This window comes from Pristis pectinata, chromosome 10 (genome assembly GCF_009764475.1).
Source record: "Pristis pectinata isolate sPriPec2 chromosome 10, sPriPec2.1.pri, whole genome shotgun sequence".
Lineage (NCBI taxonomy): Eukaryota > Metazoa > Chordata > Chondrichthyes > Rhinopristiformes > Pristidae > Pristis > Pristis pectinata.
The window spans coordinates 60004020-60017760 of record NC_067414.1 but is presented as its reverse complement, the minus strand read 5'-3'; the positions used below and the strand labels follow the sequence as shown (position 1 = coordinate 60017760).

The window sequence follows — 13741 nt, the reverse complement described above, 5'->3', positions numbered from 1 at the left end:
TTATGGATAGCCTCACACTTCCTTCGTCATACTTCATCTGCCATCCTTAAGTACAGGGGTGGTGTCAGAGTACTGGAGAATATCCTTGCTCAAAGTGGGTGCAAGGATAAAGCTGGGAACTACAAGCCAGCCTGTTTAACCTTAGTGATGGGGAAACTTCTAGAAATAATGATCTGGGAAAAGAATAATAGTTCACTTGGAGAAGTTTGAATTAATGAAAAACCACCACATATTTGTTGGCAAATTGTACTTGACCAAATTGATTTGAGATTTTTGTTGAGGTTACAGGGATGGCTTGCGGAATTGATGTCAGACATGTCGATTTTCAAAAGGCATTTGATAAAATCCCACACAAAGACTGGTTAGTAAAGCTGAAACCTATGGTATCAAAAAGACAATGGTAATTTAAAAGGCTGAAGTGTGGGGCTTAATTTTTCAGACATGTTGGATGGTGGTGGTCCCCAGACGTTAAAAATATTGATATGGATGCTCAGAGTAAAATTTCAAAATTTGTAGATGACATAAAACCTGCAGGTTTAGCAAACACTGTTCTCGGGAAAAATCAAGGAAATGGTACTGACTGAATAGCTCCATGAATAGAAGGTAAAGACTCCATGTGCTGATTACCATCTTCTGTGTTGAAACAATTTTATGATTTAGCACTGCAGTCAAGATCCAGTTGCTGAGGAGGATAGCCCTCATATCCCAGAAGCCACTTTTTGGCCTGGCAAGGTTGATTGTTGCTAGAAAACACAGCTTACTGTGCAAATTAAAAGGTTTGTGGATGCCGTCTGGGTATTCAGCAATGGCCATCACATTGTGCTGGGTATGGTCACTGGGTAGTTGAGAGAGAGAGTGAAAGTCTTTGCAGTTTGCAGAGTACAAATATGGAGTGTTCAAATATGGAGGCTTTCATCAACACGAGTCCAGTCAACGGCACTCTGCACCATTGGAAAGCAATAAATCCTGGCGAATCCACATCCTCTTGCTGCTTCCTGCTCTCTGCCTCGGTAGAAGATGAGTTCTGCTCTCCTGAAGTCGATAACTTCTGTGATCTTCCTTATGCAATGGCATGCTGCAAACTGTAAAATGTTTCTGATGTCCCATGAACCAGTGTGGAAAGATCCAGATATGGAAACTGATGACCTTTCTGAATTCTACAGTCACGGACAACAGAGTTCTGGACCTACTTTGTCAGTGCAGTCATGGATGTAGCTTATGGTGTAGCTCCATCAGCACCTCCTTAATGAAGTGGAGTCACCTTAGGGATTGCTTCTGCTGACATGCACGAGGGTGAAGTCTTCAGTGAACAGCCTTGTTGGACAGGTTCTCCAGCTGAGGACCTCCTTCTTCTCCCTTTTCCAGCAGACTGCCCCATCCTCGTGCATTCTCCTCATTCTCACACGATGCACTCCAGTGGACTGGTCACCAAAGCCTCCCATTCTGTGAGCAACAGAGTTCTGTTGTCAGCACCTACTCTCCTCTGCAAATCAATGTGGGCTTCAAAAATTGCCATGAGATCCAGAAAAAGACTAACTCCCCTACCTATTCAAACTTAGACTTGGTAAATTAATCACAAACAAACTGCAAGGAATTTAAATAGCACATGTGATGTGGACCCTTCCTGTTGCTCTATGTTGGGTTCTTAATACGAGGTGAACACGTGGTGTTAGCTGCATCACTGAATTTCAATTCAGCAACTCTGGCATTGAATCGGCATTGCACACTGCTTAGCATCAGAATCTGCCTGCTCCACATAATCTGGCAGGCTTGAGCATTACATGTTCTGCTGTCCTTCCCAACAAGCGAGAGGAGTCAATTGTACTGCCAATATGTGGTGTGAGACAAGAAGCAAACTGGCAGAAGTTGGCACCTGTAGAACCCAAACAACGGATGCTGTGGAGCTGAATAGTGCCAGGTGATAGAAGGTGCTAGCACCTTTTGTATGTTTAGAAGATCTCGAAGCACTCTGCAGTCTATTAACTACCTCTTGGTTGTAGTTACTGCTTGTTGTTACCTATGTAACATAAACCATGCGGTTTTGACGGTGTAGGTTAACAGATGAAAATTAACCAGGTTTTCTTTCCAATTCTATTTCAGGTGCTTAAAGGGTCCCTGTTTGCCATTCACAACTATGTTAGAGGACATATTGCTACTTACTCTCTTTTGATTGCCTGATGACTGTACAGGAAAAAAATTACCATAGTTTGCCCACAAACTGAAAAACAACAATATGCTGTGTAAATCATTAACAATAAATTCTCTCAAAGGTGTTCAGTGACACATAATCAGAATATTCTAGCATTATCTAAGACTGCAGATGCATTCAAGGTACACCAGGCTGCCATTTGTTACTGTAGCACATCATATGAATTTTCACTTTCATTGAAAAGCCTAGACATATTTCACAACTATCACCTGAGAGGAGCCATTGACTTGCCTCTGCCTTGAGTTTAGAGATGTCTTTAATGTAGTGTTGTTCTGAGTTTCTGGGAATTGCCAATCAGCATTAAGGAGACTATAACAGTCAGACCATGAGGGATTGCAAATTGCCTACAATTTCTGAGTCCTGTAAAAATGTGAATTTCACTTCACCCATGACTAAAAAGGACTCACAGAATTTGACAAGCTATCTACTTTATGTTTTTGATTATTTCACCTGTATTTTGTTAAAGGAAAAGTATCATTTATGCTTTCAAAAATTGTAACTTTTTAAAGAGAATCATACCTTCAATACGTTGTACTTGAGACAATAATATACTGTTTATATAAAAATCAATCTTTATCCCTAAACTAAAAGATCAAGATCAAATTCTGGTTAAAATTAAAAACTTTGAAGCTGCAGTATTATTTCCATTTGCCAAAGTGCAAAACATAATCAATATCTTTAATATATTAAGATTAATAAATTAATATTTAATCACCTAATCAATATAATTAGCCAAAGGCTTTGATCTACATTGTTTGTATTTTATTCATTTCTACTAATCAAATCTCACTTTATCAGAAACAAAAAAATGACATAATTATATTGACAAATATTAAAGAATCCCACATCAATAATATATTTTAGTGATTTGATATTAAAATTAAACCAGCACCATATTAGAGTTAGAAAGTATCTTTATCAAACAAAATGGCGACATTTATATTCTTTTCAATATGTATACTGGAAAGCATTGATTGGCTCAATGAGGATTAAGAACATTTTGCTCTAAAAGATCAGGATTGATCTCTGAGTGCCTTACTTTTTCACTTGCTTACCCACAAAGTCAACTCATCTTTGTTTTCAGAGAGTAAGGGATGTGGTGGATAAATTTTCTTCAGGAAGATTGATAAATTCCAGCTCTAACAATTACAGCATGCCTCATTACATCTAATTTGATACCAATACTGAAAATCAGACTGCTAATTGGCAGAATATGATAAATGTAAATAAAGAGCATCTTAATGCACAATGATTATTCTGTGGAAAAGTACAAGATGCTTGAGCCATGATATTCTTTGTCTAACAGCTGATCACTCAGTAATTTGGCCAAGCAGATCACTGCAAAAATTACTTTTCTTGTACTAAACCAATCAAACACATCAGCATCTGCAGCCTCATTCACTCTCTGCTTGAGATTCTTCTTGGGTAGTTAGAGGTTATATCATTCATACCAGAGGCACAATCTCTTCTCACCACAAGCCATAAAACTTGTTTAGTTTTTACAGATAGCATTACTATGGTGCAGAACAATTTCTAATGATGATGACTTCCATCATTACCTAAACACAGAAGATAACACATACACTTAAACGTTTATGGCCATTGAACAAACATATTATTCTACATATTTCACTACATAGAAAATATACATAAGAAGGTGTTACTCATCGTAACACAGAGTGGTTCCAGCAACAGTTGTCACATGGCTCACCCTTCATTGAGACTTGAGTCTCATCAGCGAGCTGCAGATGCCAACCGGGTGTCCAGAGGCAACTCGCTGTTTCACAAGCATACAGGTGGTCTGGCTGCCCCAGCAGCAGCCTTCAGGTAGGTCCTGGGAGAGGGAAGGAAGGGTAGGAGTTTATCGAGAGACAGGGTAAGTGATTAGGAGGGCTAGGGGATTGACTAGAAGGGGGCCAAGCGGGAGCTGGCAATGGTCTACGGGACTGCTGCAGAACTGGGAGGAGCCCTCCCTCACCTCCCAGATCCACATTCAGGTAAGTATTTTTTCAAAAACTTACCTTTATGGTGGCGGCCTCCAGCGGTCCCTTTAAGGACTGCTGGTTCGGCCGCATGTAGACACGGTTATCTTGAATGCAGCTGGCCCGGTGCCAGAGAAAGGAGAAGACCTATGCAGAGGAAAATTGTTATTGGGATTTCTAAAATAAAATAGGCTTATGGGCATGTTTAATGCTAAGAGACTTATTTGAATTTTATGTGCTTATTATCATAAGTCAGTGGCTGAAAAAGAAACACAGTAACCAAAAGAAGTTGGAGTAAAAATGTTTCAACAATATATTGTATTCTGGCCAGTTGCTGGCTGGTTGATAACTTTTCTTACTTATCCCATGTATGGATTGAATTTTTGTTTATTTTTGCATTTGACCAATCAGATATTTGGATCAATTTAAATTGCCCCCTTACATTTTTTCAACTGCCAAAAATCATATTAATGGCCTAAATGAGCTAAAACTTTAGCTATACGTATAGAGAGTTAACATAACTTTTGTACTTTTCCCACAATCATCCCATTTTCACTGGAATTGTAAGGGTGGTAAAGAGAAACAAAAGAGGCATTCCAATTTGTTAATGCACCTCATTGGCTCAGCCAGATAACAAAATAAGGAGTTCTTATTCAAACCTTTCTTTTCTGAGATACCTTGACAAACAATCTTAAACCATAGGGAAAGCTCCCTGTGTTTTAACTAACTGGCCACCTTGTTACAAAAATTTTCATGAGGATATGCCTGTGATTATCTTGCTCATCACCATTACTACAGTCTAAATTTTAACCTGGTCCAGGCATATGGAGCCTGGAGCTGCCTTGTGGCCCATTACGGAAGCTGGTGAGATGCAGGTCTTAAAGGTGAGCCTTGCAATTCCCACACAAAGAAACAGTCTGAAACAAGGCAACTGAACAAGGGGAGGGAAGCCTGGAAACAAGGGGGGGGGGGGAATTTTGTACATGGGGTCAGGAGGAACACTCCTGCTCCTCTTGTCCCACAAATAGCTTTTAAAACTGCAAAAATCAAAGAGTCACATGGGCCCCACTGTTGTCAGCTCTCACTAGAGGATCCAGGACGGTATAGGCCACAGTCAGCCCAACGTTAACAATCACTGCTGCATCACAATGGCAACGTTGCCTTTAGAAGTGAGCCCCTCATTTATTATGGACATGTAGCTGACCCAGAGACAGCAAGAAAGCACAAGTTAAAATGGCCTGCATTAACAACACTGCAAGAAGTTCGTAAAGCCAATTTGAACACCCTCATGAGCTGGCCTAAATTGAGATGAGTTTGGAAATTTTCAAACCAGCCAGATGTGTTGTTACTTACTATTTACTGGCCTCTACAAAGCAATTGCTGAAACAATTTTATGATAAATTTGCATAACAACTAGAGCAAAATGCATATTTTCACCACTGGATATGGTTTTAGGTTGTTCACAGTTGTCAAGACTCACCTTTACTTAGGTAATACTCAAGATCTCTTTACCCTGATGTTACTGCTCTGCAAATTCCATCAGTAACAACCATGAAAAGTCACTTCTTTAATTCAACAAAATTATTAACACTCTCCAAGGAAAGGTTAACTGTGCAATAGTATGAAATTATGATTATTATTTAACTTTTTGTCGAGCTTTGTTGTTATTGGTCAGTTGTAGCAATCTTGATAACAGAAATGAATATGATAAAAAGTGTTAACTAGTAGACCTGTAACATTTGCAATTTAGGTCATCAAAGTGGAATTGACTATAGTCACCAGAAAGTCTGTATTACAGTCTCAGTGTGTTTTATTCCTACTCCCCCAGTCACAATATTATAGTGTAACTTTTTCATTTATATTATACAGAATTACTTTTCTGCCCAGGTTGATCAATGTGACCTTACAGTGGCACAGAACAAAATTAAATTAGGAGTCACCCAATGGCCTTTTTTAAATAATGTAATGAAGCTATCACAAAAAAAAAGAGCATTTGTGAAGTGTTGGAAGATCTTTGGTTTCGTAAAACAAAAGCAAATGAAATTGTAAGAAAACACATTAGTGCATCAGTGCACTTCCGGTATTTGCCATTAAAGGTATCCATTTCCATGCCAGTTCAGTATATATGAATACATTTATGATTATTTTATGGTTTTCCAGTAACTTAATGCACATGTGCTCCCATGCATATATCACATTGCTCAGTAGTCTGGAGTGGCTACAGTTTTGACCCCTCTGGCCAAGCTGGAGAAAAAAATCCCTTCCAGGTTAGCAGCAAGTGAGCTCCAAATCCTCAGAGTATTTGCCTAAACCCTCAGCAGTTTTATAATTACATTTCCTCAGTGTTTGTCAACATATTCATTCACCCATATTTAATATAATCAAACCATTGGATTCAGAATTCCAAGCTTGGACTCACTGGAATGCTCAATTTTCATGGTTCATGCTAATCGACAGTCACCAACCCCAGAACATATGAAAACATAGGGTTTATAAGCACCTTCCGTATGATCATTAGCTCACTCTTCAAGAGATTCTTCAACAAATTAATAGAAGCACAAGTTCCCTGTGTCAAAGCCATTCCTATCTTTATCCTATGCACGTACACGTGTTGAACTTGTTTTCTGACAGCCATGTTCACAGGCTGCGTGACTTTCCTTTTTATTGAACTTATTGGAAAAATATCAAGCAAATAGAAAGGAAGGTGCTGATTTGTTATGAGTGTGCTTTACACTTCTCATGGAGATCAAATTCATGCCCCCTCCCCACCAAACTCAATCCATTCTATTGCCATGTCTAAAATTTCAGTTTCACACTTTATGAGTGGTGAATTTGAAGACTTCCAAAATAGTGACTTGAACAAAAATTTGTACCTGGCTACTTGAATAGAATGTAATGATTATTTTCCATATATACCAAAGTGGTGCAGACAGCAATTATGGAAACAGAATCAAATGATTTTATTTCACTCAGTGTCCAGTTTTTTGACCTGAAACTTCTTATTGTCCACAATTTACAGTGTGTTGTGCCGCATGTTTCAAATATAAATTTACAATGTCAATTTCTGGCCAAGTCCAGACACAAGAAGAAGAAAGCACACCAAGTTCTTTGGAGGAAGTCCATTTTACAGAACTCAACTTACAAATAGAGTCAAAAAGTCAGAGTCTTACAGCTTGGAAACAGGCCCTTCAGCCCAACTGATCCATACCGATTGTGTTGCCCAGTGAGCTCGTCCCATCTGCCAGCATTTGGCCCATGGCCCTCTATACCTCTCCTATCCATGTACTTGTCTAGATGGCTTTTAAACACTGCTGATGTGCCCGTCTCAACCACTATTTCTGGCAGCTCATTCCAAATATGCACCACCTTTTGTGTTAAGAAGCTGCCCGATGTCCTTTTTAAATCTCTCAGATCAGATCTCAACTCAAATCAGTCACAGCACAATTAGTCTTATCAACTGTTCCTCTCATAAAAAATTTCCTTTGTCCAATATGACTTTAATATTGGGAGAAAGTGTAATATATATAAGTTTGCAGATGCTGCAAAGACAGGTGGGAAAATAAGTTGTGAGCAGGACACAAAGTGTCTGCAATTCCATTTGGACAGGTTAAGTGAGCAGTCATAAAGATATCAGAGAGAGTATAATGAAGTAAAGGTGATAATTGGTAGGAAGAATAGGAAAGTATTACTTAATTGGTACAACACTACTAAATATTTGTGTTGAAAGGGGTATGGGTTTCCATATACAAGAATTGAAAAAGTGGGGACGCATGTACCTCAAGCAATTAGGAAGGAGTAAGGAAGTCTATGGGGCTTGTTGAAAGTGCCATCTGAAGCACTGCATACTATGTTTAAGGATGAGTATACCTGCCTTGGAGGTAGTGCAGCAAAGATTCACCAGGCTGATTCTTAGGATGAGGAAGTTGCTTATGATGAAACATTGAGCAGATTGCATCTGTGTCTCAGTGGTTTAGAAGTATATTGGTGATCATTGAAACCAAAGGTTCTGGGGGGCTTGACAAAATGGATAGTGTGAGGGCTGGGAGGGGCCATAGTCTCACAATATGGAGTCAATCTCAGAGTTGTGAATTTTTAGAATTCTCTACCGTAGAGAGCGATGGCATCTGTCATTTTCAAGGCCGAGACAGATAAAGCTTTTGACTCTCAAGGAACTAAGGGTTGCGGGAATCAGGCAGAAGAAAGGAATTGAATGCAACAATCTTATTGCATTATGTCTGAACAGGCTCGGGAGTTATGTCTTGTCAGACATCTGTTTATTATGTTTTTATGGTTTAAAACATATCATTAATGATTCACTAACCCTGCTTAACAAGCTACTGATAATTACAAACGATTAAACCCTTAATATATAACAAAAAACTTAAACAGAGCAAAGTGTTCATGACTAAGAGTGCCCTGTCCTATCAAATCTTACGAGGTCCAATAGTTGCCAAGCATTATTGTTAAACAACCAGGGAATAATCCGAAGAGACACAACCACGGAACATAGCAAAACATTAGTTTAAAATATTTTGTATTTAATTAATGATGGTTATAAGGATGCTCATGAGCTTCTCCCCTTTCCATCAAGAAGATCTACTTTGGTGCTGTGGTTTCCATGAAGGAATTACAACAGAAATTTCAACTTACCTTTTCTGTCCACTCACATCTTTACAGGGATTACAGATACTTTTTATAGTACAGTGGGAGAGAACAAGAGGAATTTAAATTTTACTTTTAATTGGTTAACAATGTTTCTGTCTTCTTTCTTGGTCTCTCTTTATACCCAGCAGTGAAATGAGCATCATGGCCTCACAGCTGACTGCAAAATCTAGGACATAATCTCCAAGATACTATATATCTGTCTGTCATTGAAAACTGCTTGACATGCTCAGCCAAGAATTAAAACACCTTTCCCTTACCTGTTTGTGTGCTTCTTCTGCCTCACCTATATGTTTGCCAGAGAAGCAGTTGATTGTGATAATACATAATAGTGTTATCTGGTTTCTATGATGGCTTTGTTTGTATTATTGTGTTCCTTGATTCTACAATCTACAATCCAAATTAATACTCTATTTGCACTGCAGTTTCTTTTTAAAGACCGAAATGATATAATTATTATATGTGATGGTCTTTTCAATCTCTTCTCTTCCTTGTACTGAAGCTCGTGAATGGCACTCCAATTGGGAACACTTGCTCTATAGTACAGCATGGAGCAGTAACAATGGAGTTTATTTTTAATGCGAGAGGAAAGAGGGCAGTTAAGTGCTCTTTTCTCTTAACATTATTAGCATTTAATTGAAAAGGTCTTAAAAACTCCAAAGAGTGGAGCATTTTGAAATGTAACTTCATGGCATATTCTGGTGTAAATGCAAATCTCCAAGATGTGCCCTTATGATTTTACATTAAAGCATTTGATTGTCAGATTGTCATTCAATACTTCTGTTGCTGTTTCTTTTTTCATTGAAGTGTACACAAAATTGATTTGGAATCAACAAAAAAGTAACATACCTGGAACTACAGGTTGTTAAGTATCTAAAATGACAATTTCAAGCCAAATTTAAAACTCACAAGTTGTAATCAGCAAATTTCTAAAGTTTCTATTTGGTTAGAATAAATTGTTTAATAATCAAATCTTCTTATGGTGCATACATGTATTTTGTAGATATCCATATCACAATGGCTAGGAATTGGCCAGTAACACTGCTTACAATTTTTTTTTCTCTTCCCTCACTTCTAATCCTTCAGCACCAATCTCAATTATACCAATCACATGGCCACTTTGCAAATTTTACATGATTAATGCCAGAAGAATCCTGTAATGTAATATTACAGGATAAGCTTTGCAAGCTTGAGTTTCCTTCACTGAGAGTGCACATCAGGAGCGAAGGTGCAGAGGTCAATAGGCCCCACAAGGTTCTTCAGCCATTAAAATTAATGATTGGAAAATCTTGTAAAGCCTGTTGACTTCCATGCCTGAATTCCCTTTATATCTTCCTAGCAGGCAAAGCTTTATGCCTGGAGCACAAATTTTGGAAAATGTTTGTTGTATCATGGATGTACACGGACATTTCTGTTTTAAAAGACAGAAATCTATTCTACACCAGCACACAGTAGTTTTGTCATTCACTGCCCACTGATAACAGGAAATTCACTGGACTACATTATTTTGTCAAGTCTGAAACCATAGATAGCTCCTAGTATAACACAAAAGCAATAAAATTCAACTGCCTGCTTTGTTTATTACAACACATATGAAACATATTTAATCAAAGTTTTTTGAAATAAGTTTTTAATGAGATGAGGGCATCACTGGTAAGGCAAAGATTCCTTATTCATCGTTTATTGCCTTGGGAAGGTGTTGGTGAGCTGACTTCTTGAATCGTTGCAGTCTGTGTGGTGAAGGCACTCCCAAAAGCTTTTAGAGAGGGAGTTTCAGGATCTTGACCTGGCAACAATGAAGGAACAGTGATACATTTTCAAGTCATAAAGTGGCATTTTCATGTACCTGCTGCTCTTAACTTTAGGTAATAGAGGCTGCAGGTTTGGGCACTGCTGGTGAATAAACGCTGACAATTACTACAGTGCATCTTATAGATGGTAAAGAAGCCAATGAGGGAGGGAGCGAATGATTTTTGGTAATGGTTTGGATAGAATCAAATTTACTTGCTCCCAAGATTCCTGAGTGTTGCTGAAAGTACACTCATTCAGTAAAGGAGAGCAGGTATTCCATCCTGGTCATAACTTGTGTTTCCCAGATAGCATGGTCTTTGAAGAGTCAGGAACTGAGTCGCACAATATAGGAAATCTAGCCCCTTATTTGCATTCATATTTATATTGCTGGATAGTTAAACATCAGATCAATGGTGACCCATCAGATTTAGATTATGGCAAATTTGGTGACAGTGTAACGTTAGAATGCCAAGGGGATATAAATCTGTTGGATATGACCACTTCCTGGCATTTGTGTCCTACATAAGTTACTTGTCTATTATTAGCCAAAGCCCAAATATCCAGGTCTTTCTGCATGTGGACATGATTGTTTCATTATCTGGGAATATGAGAATAGAAGTGAACATGTAGAGTCCTGGTTCTGAACTGTAAGAAGAGAGAAGGTTATCAGTTACTCATGAGTTATTATAGTGAAAATTTTGCACTATTTTTCAGACAGATAGAAATACATTGCTTGGTACAGATATAAACCTTCCCATTTTATAAAGTAATTTGTTTCATCTCATATAATCTTGTAATAATACTAATTTGCTTTGTTAAAGCCCAGCATTTCTGAATGATTTGTTTTCAAAAATATCAAGCATTTCAATCAAGCAGTTGATAAAAATTACACATTTTAGAGGTTGCAATTTAAAACAGGCAGAAACAATCATTAAAATATGCACTGACTGAGAATTTATAACAATTGAAAACAAATATCCTTTTGAAATACTTGTTTAAAAATAGACCCATTAAGCATGCAAAGGAGAGTTATACAGCAGGTTTACAATCGGTGAAAAGCATTTCTGGTTATTCAACTGATTAGTTTTCAAATCTTCCAATTTGAATTGGATTCACTCCCTGGAGATCTGAGATTACAGTTACTGAAGTCACCAGAGGCAATTACTTGCAAGATTTAGGCCACAAGCTCAGTTGTTCATGTGACGATCAAGAGGTCTTTAAGTCCTCAATGCTGTCTGAGTGTTAAAGTATGGCCATAAAAGGCTTTGACATTTCACTGCTAAAAAAGGGAAGTGCTCTTGCTTTATCAGCTATGGGATAAGATTTTTTCACTTTAGTTTCTCTTTTGGTTAAATATTTTAATAGCCAGATTTGTCTAATTTCTTTCATTCATGGTTTTATTTACTTACAAATCTGCAAAAAACAAAAGCAGAAACTATTCCAAATTTGAAAGCCACCTTTTATTGTTGGCTTTTCACTATTAGTTTACAATTAAAGTGATGACATACAGGTACGAAAGTCTTGGTTACTAACCATGTCCTAGACAGCAGTATCCAATACCTTTTAAGGAAATGACTAGCATGGCACAGGAAATAAGTGAAACCTTCTTCACTCCAAAATCTGTAGAAGCACATACTTTCTTGGAGATGTATATGGTTGATCACTCAATCGATTTAGATGGTGCCCAAGGCAAAATTTCGGCCCAGCATCAGATCTCATGTTTCAGACATGCACTATTCAAACAGCACCAAATCTAGGCCCAAAGACAACATAAACAAACACTATTTGAAACTGTATCTATCAAACTAAGTTTGTACTCAAGTAACTGTCAGAAAAGGGTAAATATTTTGTTTATCTAATTACTCCTTCAGGTAGTCCTCACGCATCTTCAGCTTGAAGTAATTAGTGAATCTGCAGCATGATAAGTGGGGCAATGTTTTCAGTAACACTTGTTGAGTCAGAAACCTTAAATAAATCTTAACCTTTATCAGAATAAATCACTTAAAACTCTTCACTTCCCCAGCCTTCAGGTTTGTGACTTTTTTTAAAAAAGCAAATCAGGTCATGTGGAATCTATGAATAAATGGAACACAGATGCTGATTTGGGTGCAGCATTGGATAAGGTGTATGGGAGGGACCTAAAAGCTACAGGTTTACTGGTATGGCAGCAAAAGTGTATCTGTTTGTTCTGCAGCTCCAATGCATTGTTTTATATTCTGCTACTTTAAAACATTTTATCTCTGTCAACTACTGTGCAAAATATGGTCAAGCAAAGCGACAGATTCGCTTCCCCTAACAAGTAAAACCTACAATTTTTTAATATCACCCTAAACATATTTGCCTTCCTTTGTGAATGAGATCTTGGTACAATTATAAAAAGTACAACATATTATAACAGCAGTTCTCATTAAACACTTCTGATGATAGATGGTAAAATGCAAGGCTATGCTGTGTGCTTCTGAAGCCCTTTACAAATGTTCTAAGCATCTATCATCTCTTATAAGTGGCTAAAAGCACAGACACATTGTAATGCACCAACAGCTGCTTTAGAAGTAAGCATCAGAATCAATGTATACCCACCCAAGTCTTACAACTGGCCTGAGGAAACCACCTTGCACATTATTTTAATGTTGAGCGACAACTCACAACACACAAGAAATTTGGAATACAGTGTGAAGTAACATTCACTCCAACAATCACTTGACTCACTTAGTTCCCCATGTTGGAATCAGCTGCTCATTATGACAACAGAATACAAAGCCTTATATTTGTGCATTTCCACAGGTTCACTCATTACACAATCACTATCTTGTGCATTTATAAAACCCAAATTTGGTTATTTTTTTTTAACAATTATAACACATACTTCCTCATTTTTGAGTAACTGTTTTCCGAGTTTATTTTTTAGTCAAAACCTTGAGTGTGAGAGAAAATCATCCAGAAAATATTGGAGTGCAGAGGAATGAATGTGCTATTTAGCTCCCCCAGCCCGTTCTCCCATGAAAGAACATCTGTGCCACACAAAGGTCAAACAACTCACCTACCCTTGCTAATCAACATCATTACTATCAACATCAAGAAACCTAAGTGCCTTTTG

General features: G+C 37.8%; 1 protein-coding gene across 12 annotated transcripts in view; it reads right to left on the bottom strand.

The window, feature by feature from the left end:
- The window catches only part of LOC127574754 (DNA (cytosine-5)-methyltransferase 3A-like), a 416558-nt gene that overhangs the window by 331661 nt on the left and 71156 nt on the right, over window positions 1-13741 (bottom strand). For 7 of the 12 annotated variants that reach the window (XM_052024036.1, XM_052024037.1, XM_052024038.1 and 4 more), the window contains one exon: window positions 4231-4338. The exons of the other annotated variants lie outside the window; for them this stretch is intronic. In XM_052024036.1, the coding sequence (XP_051879996.1) occupies window positions 4231-4338 (108 nt within the window). The remainder of the gene's footprint in view (window positions 1-4230; window positions 4339-13741) is intronic. 12 annotated transcript variants of the gene reach the window in all.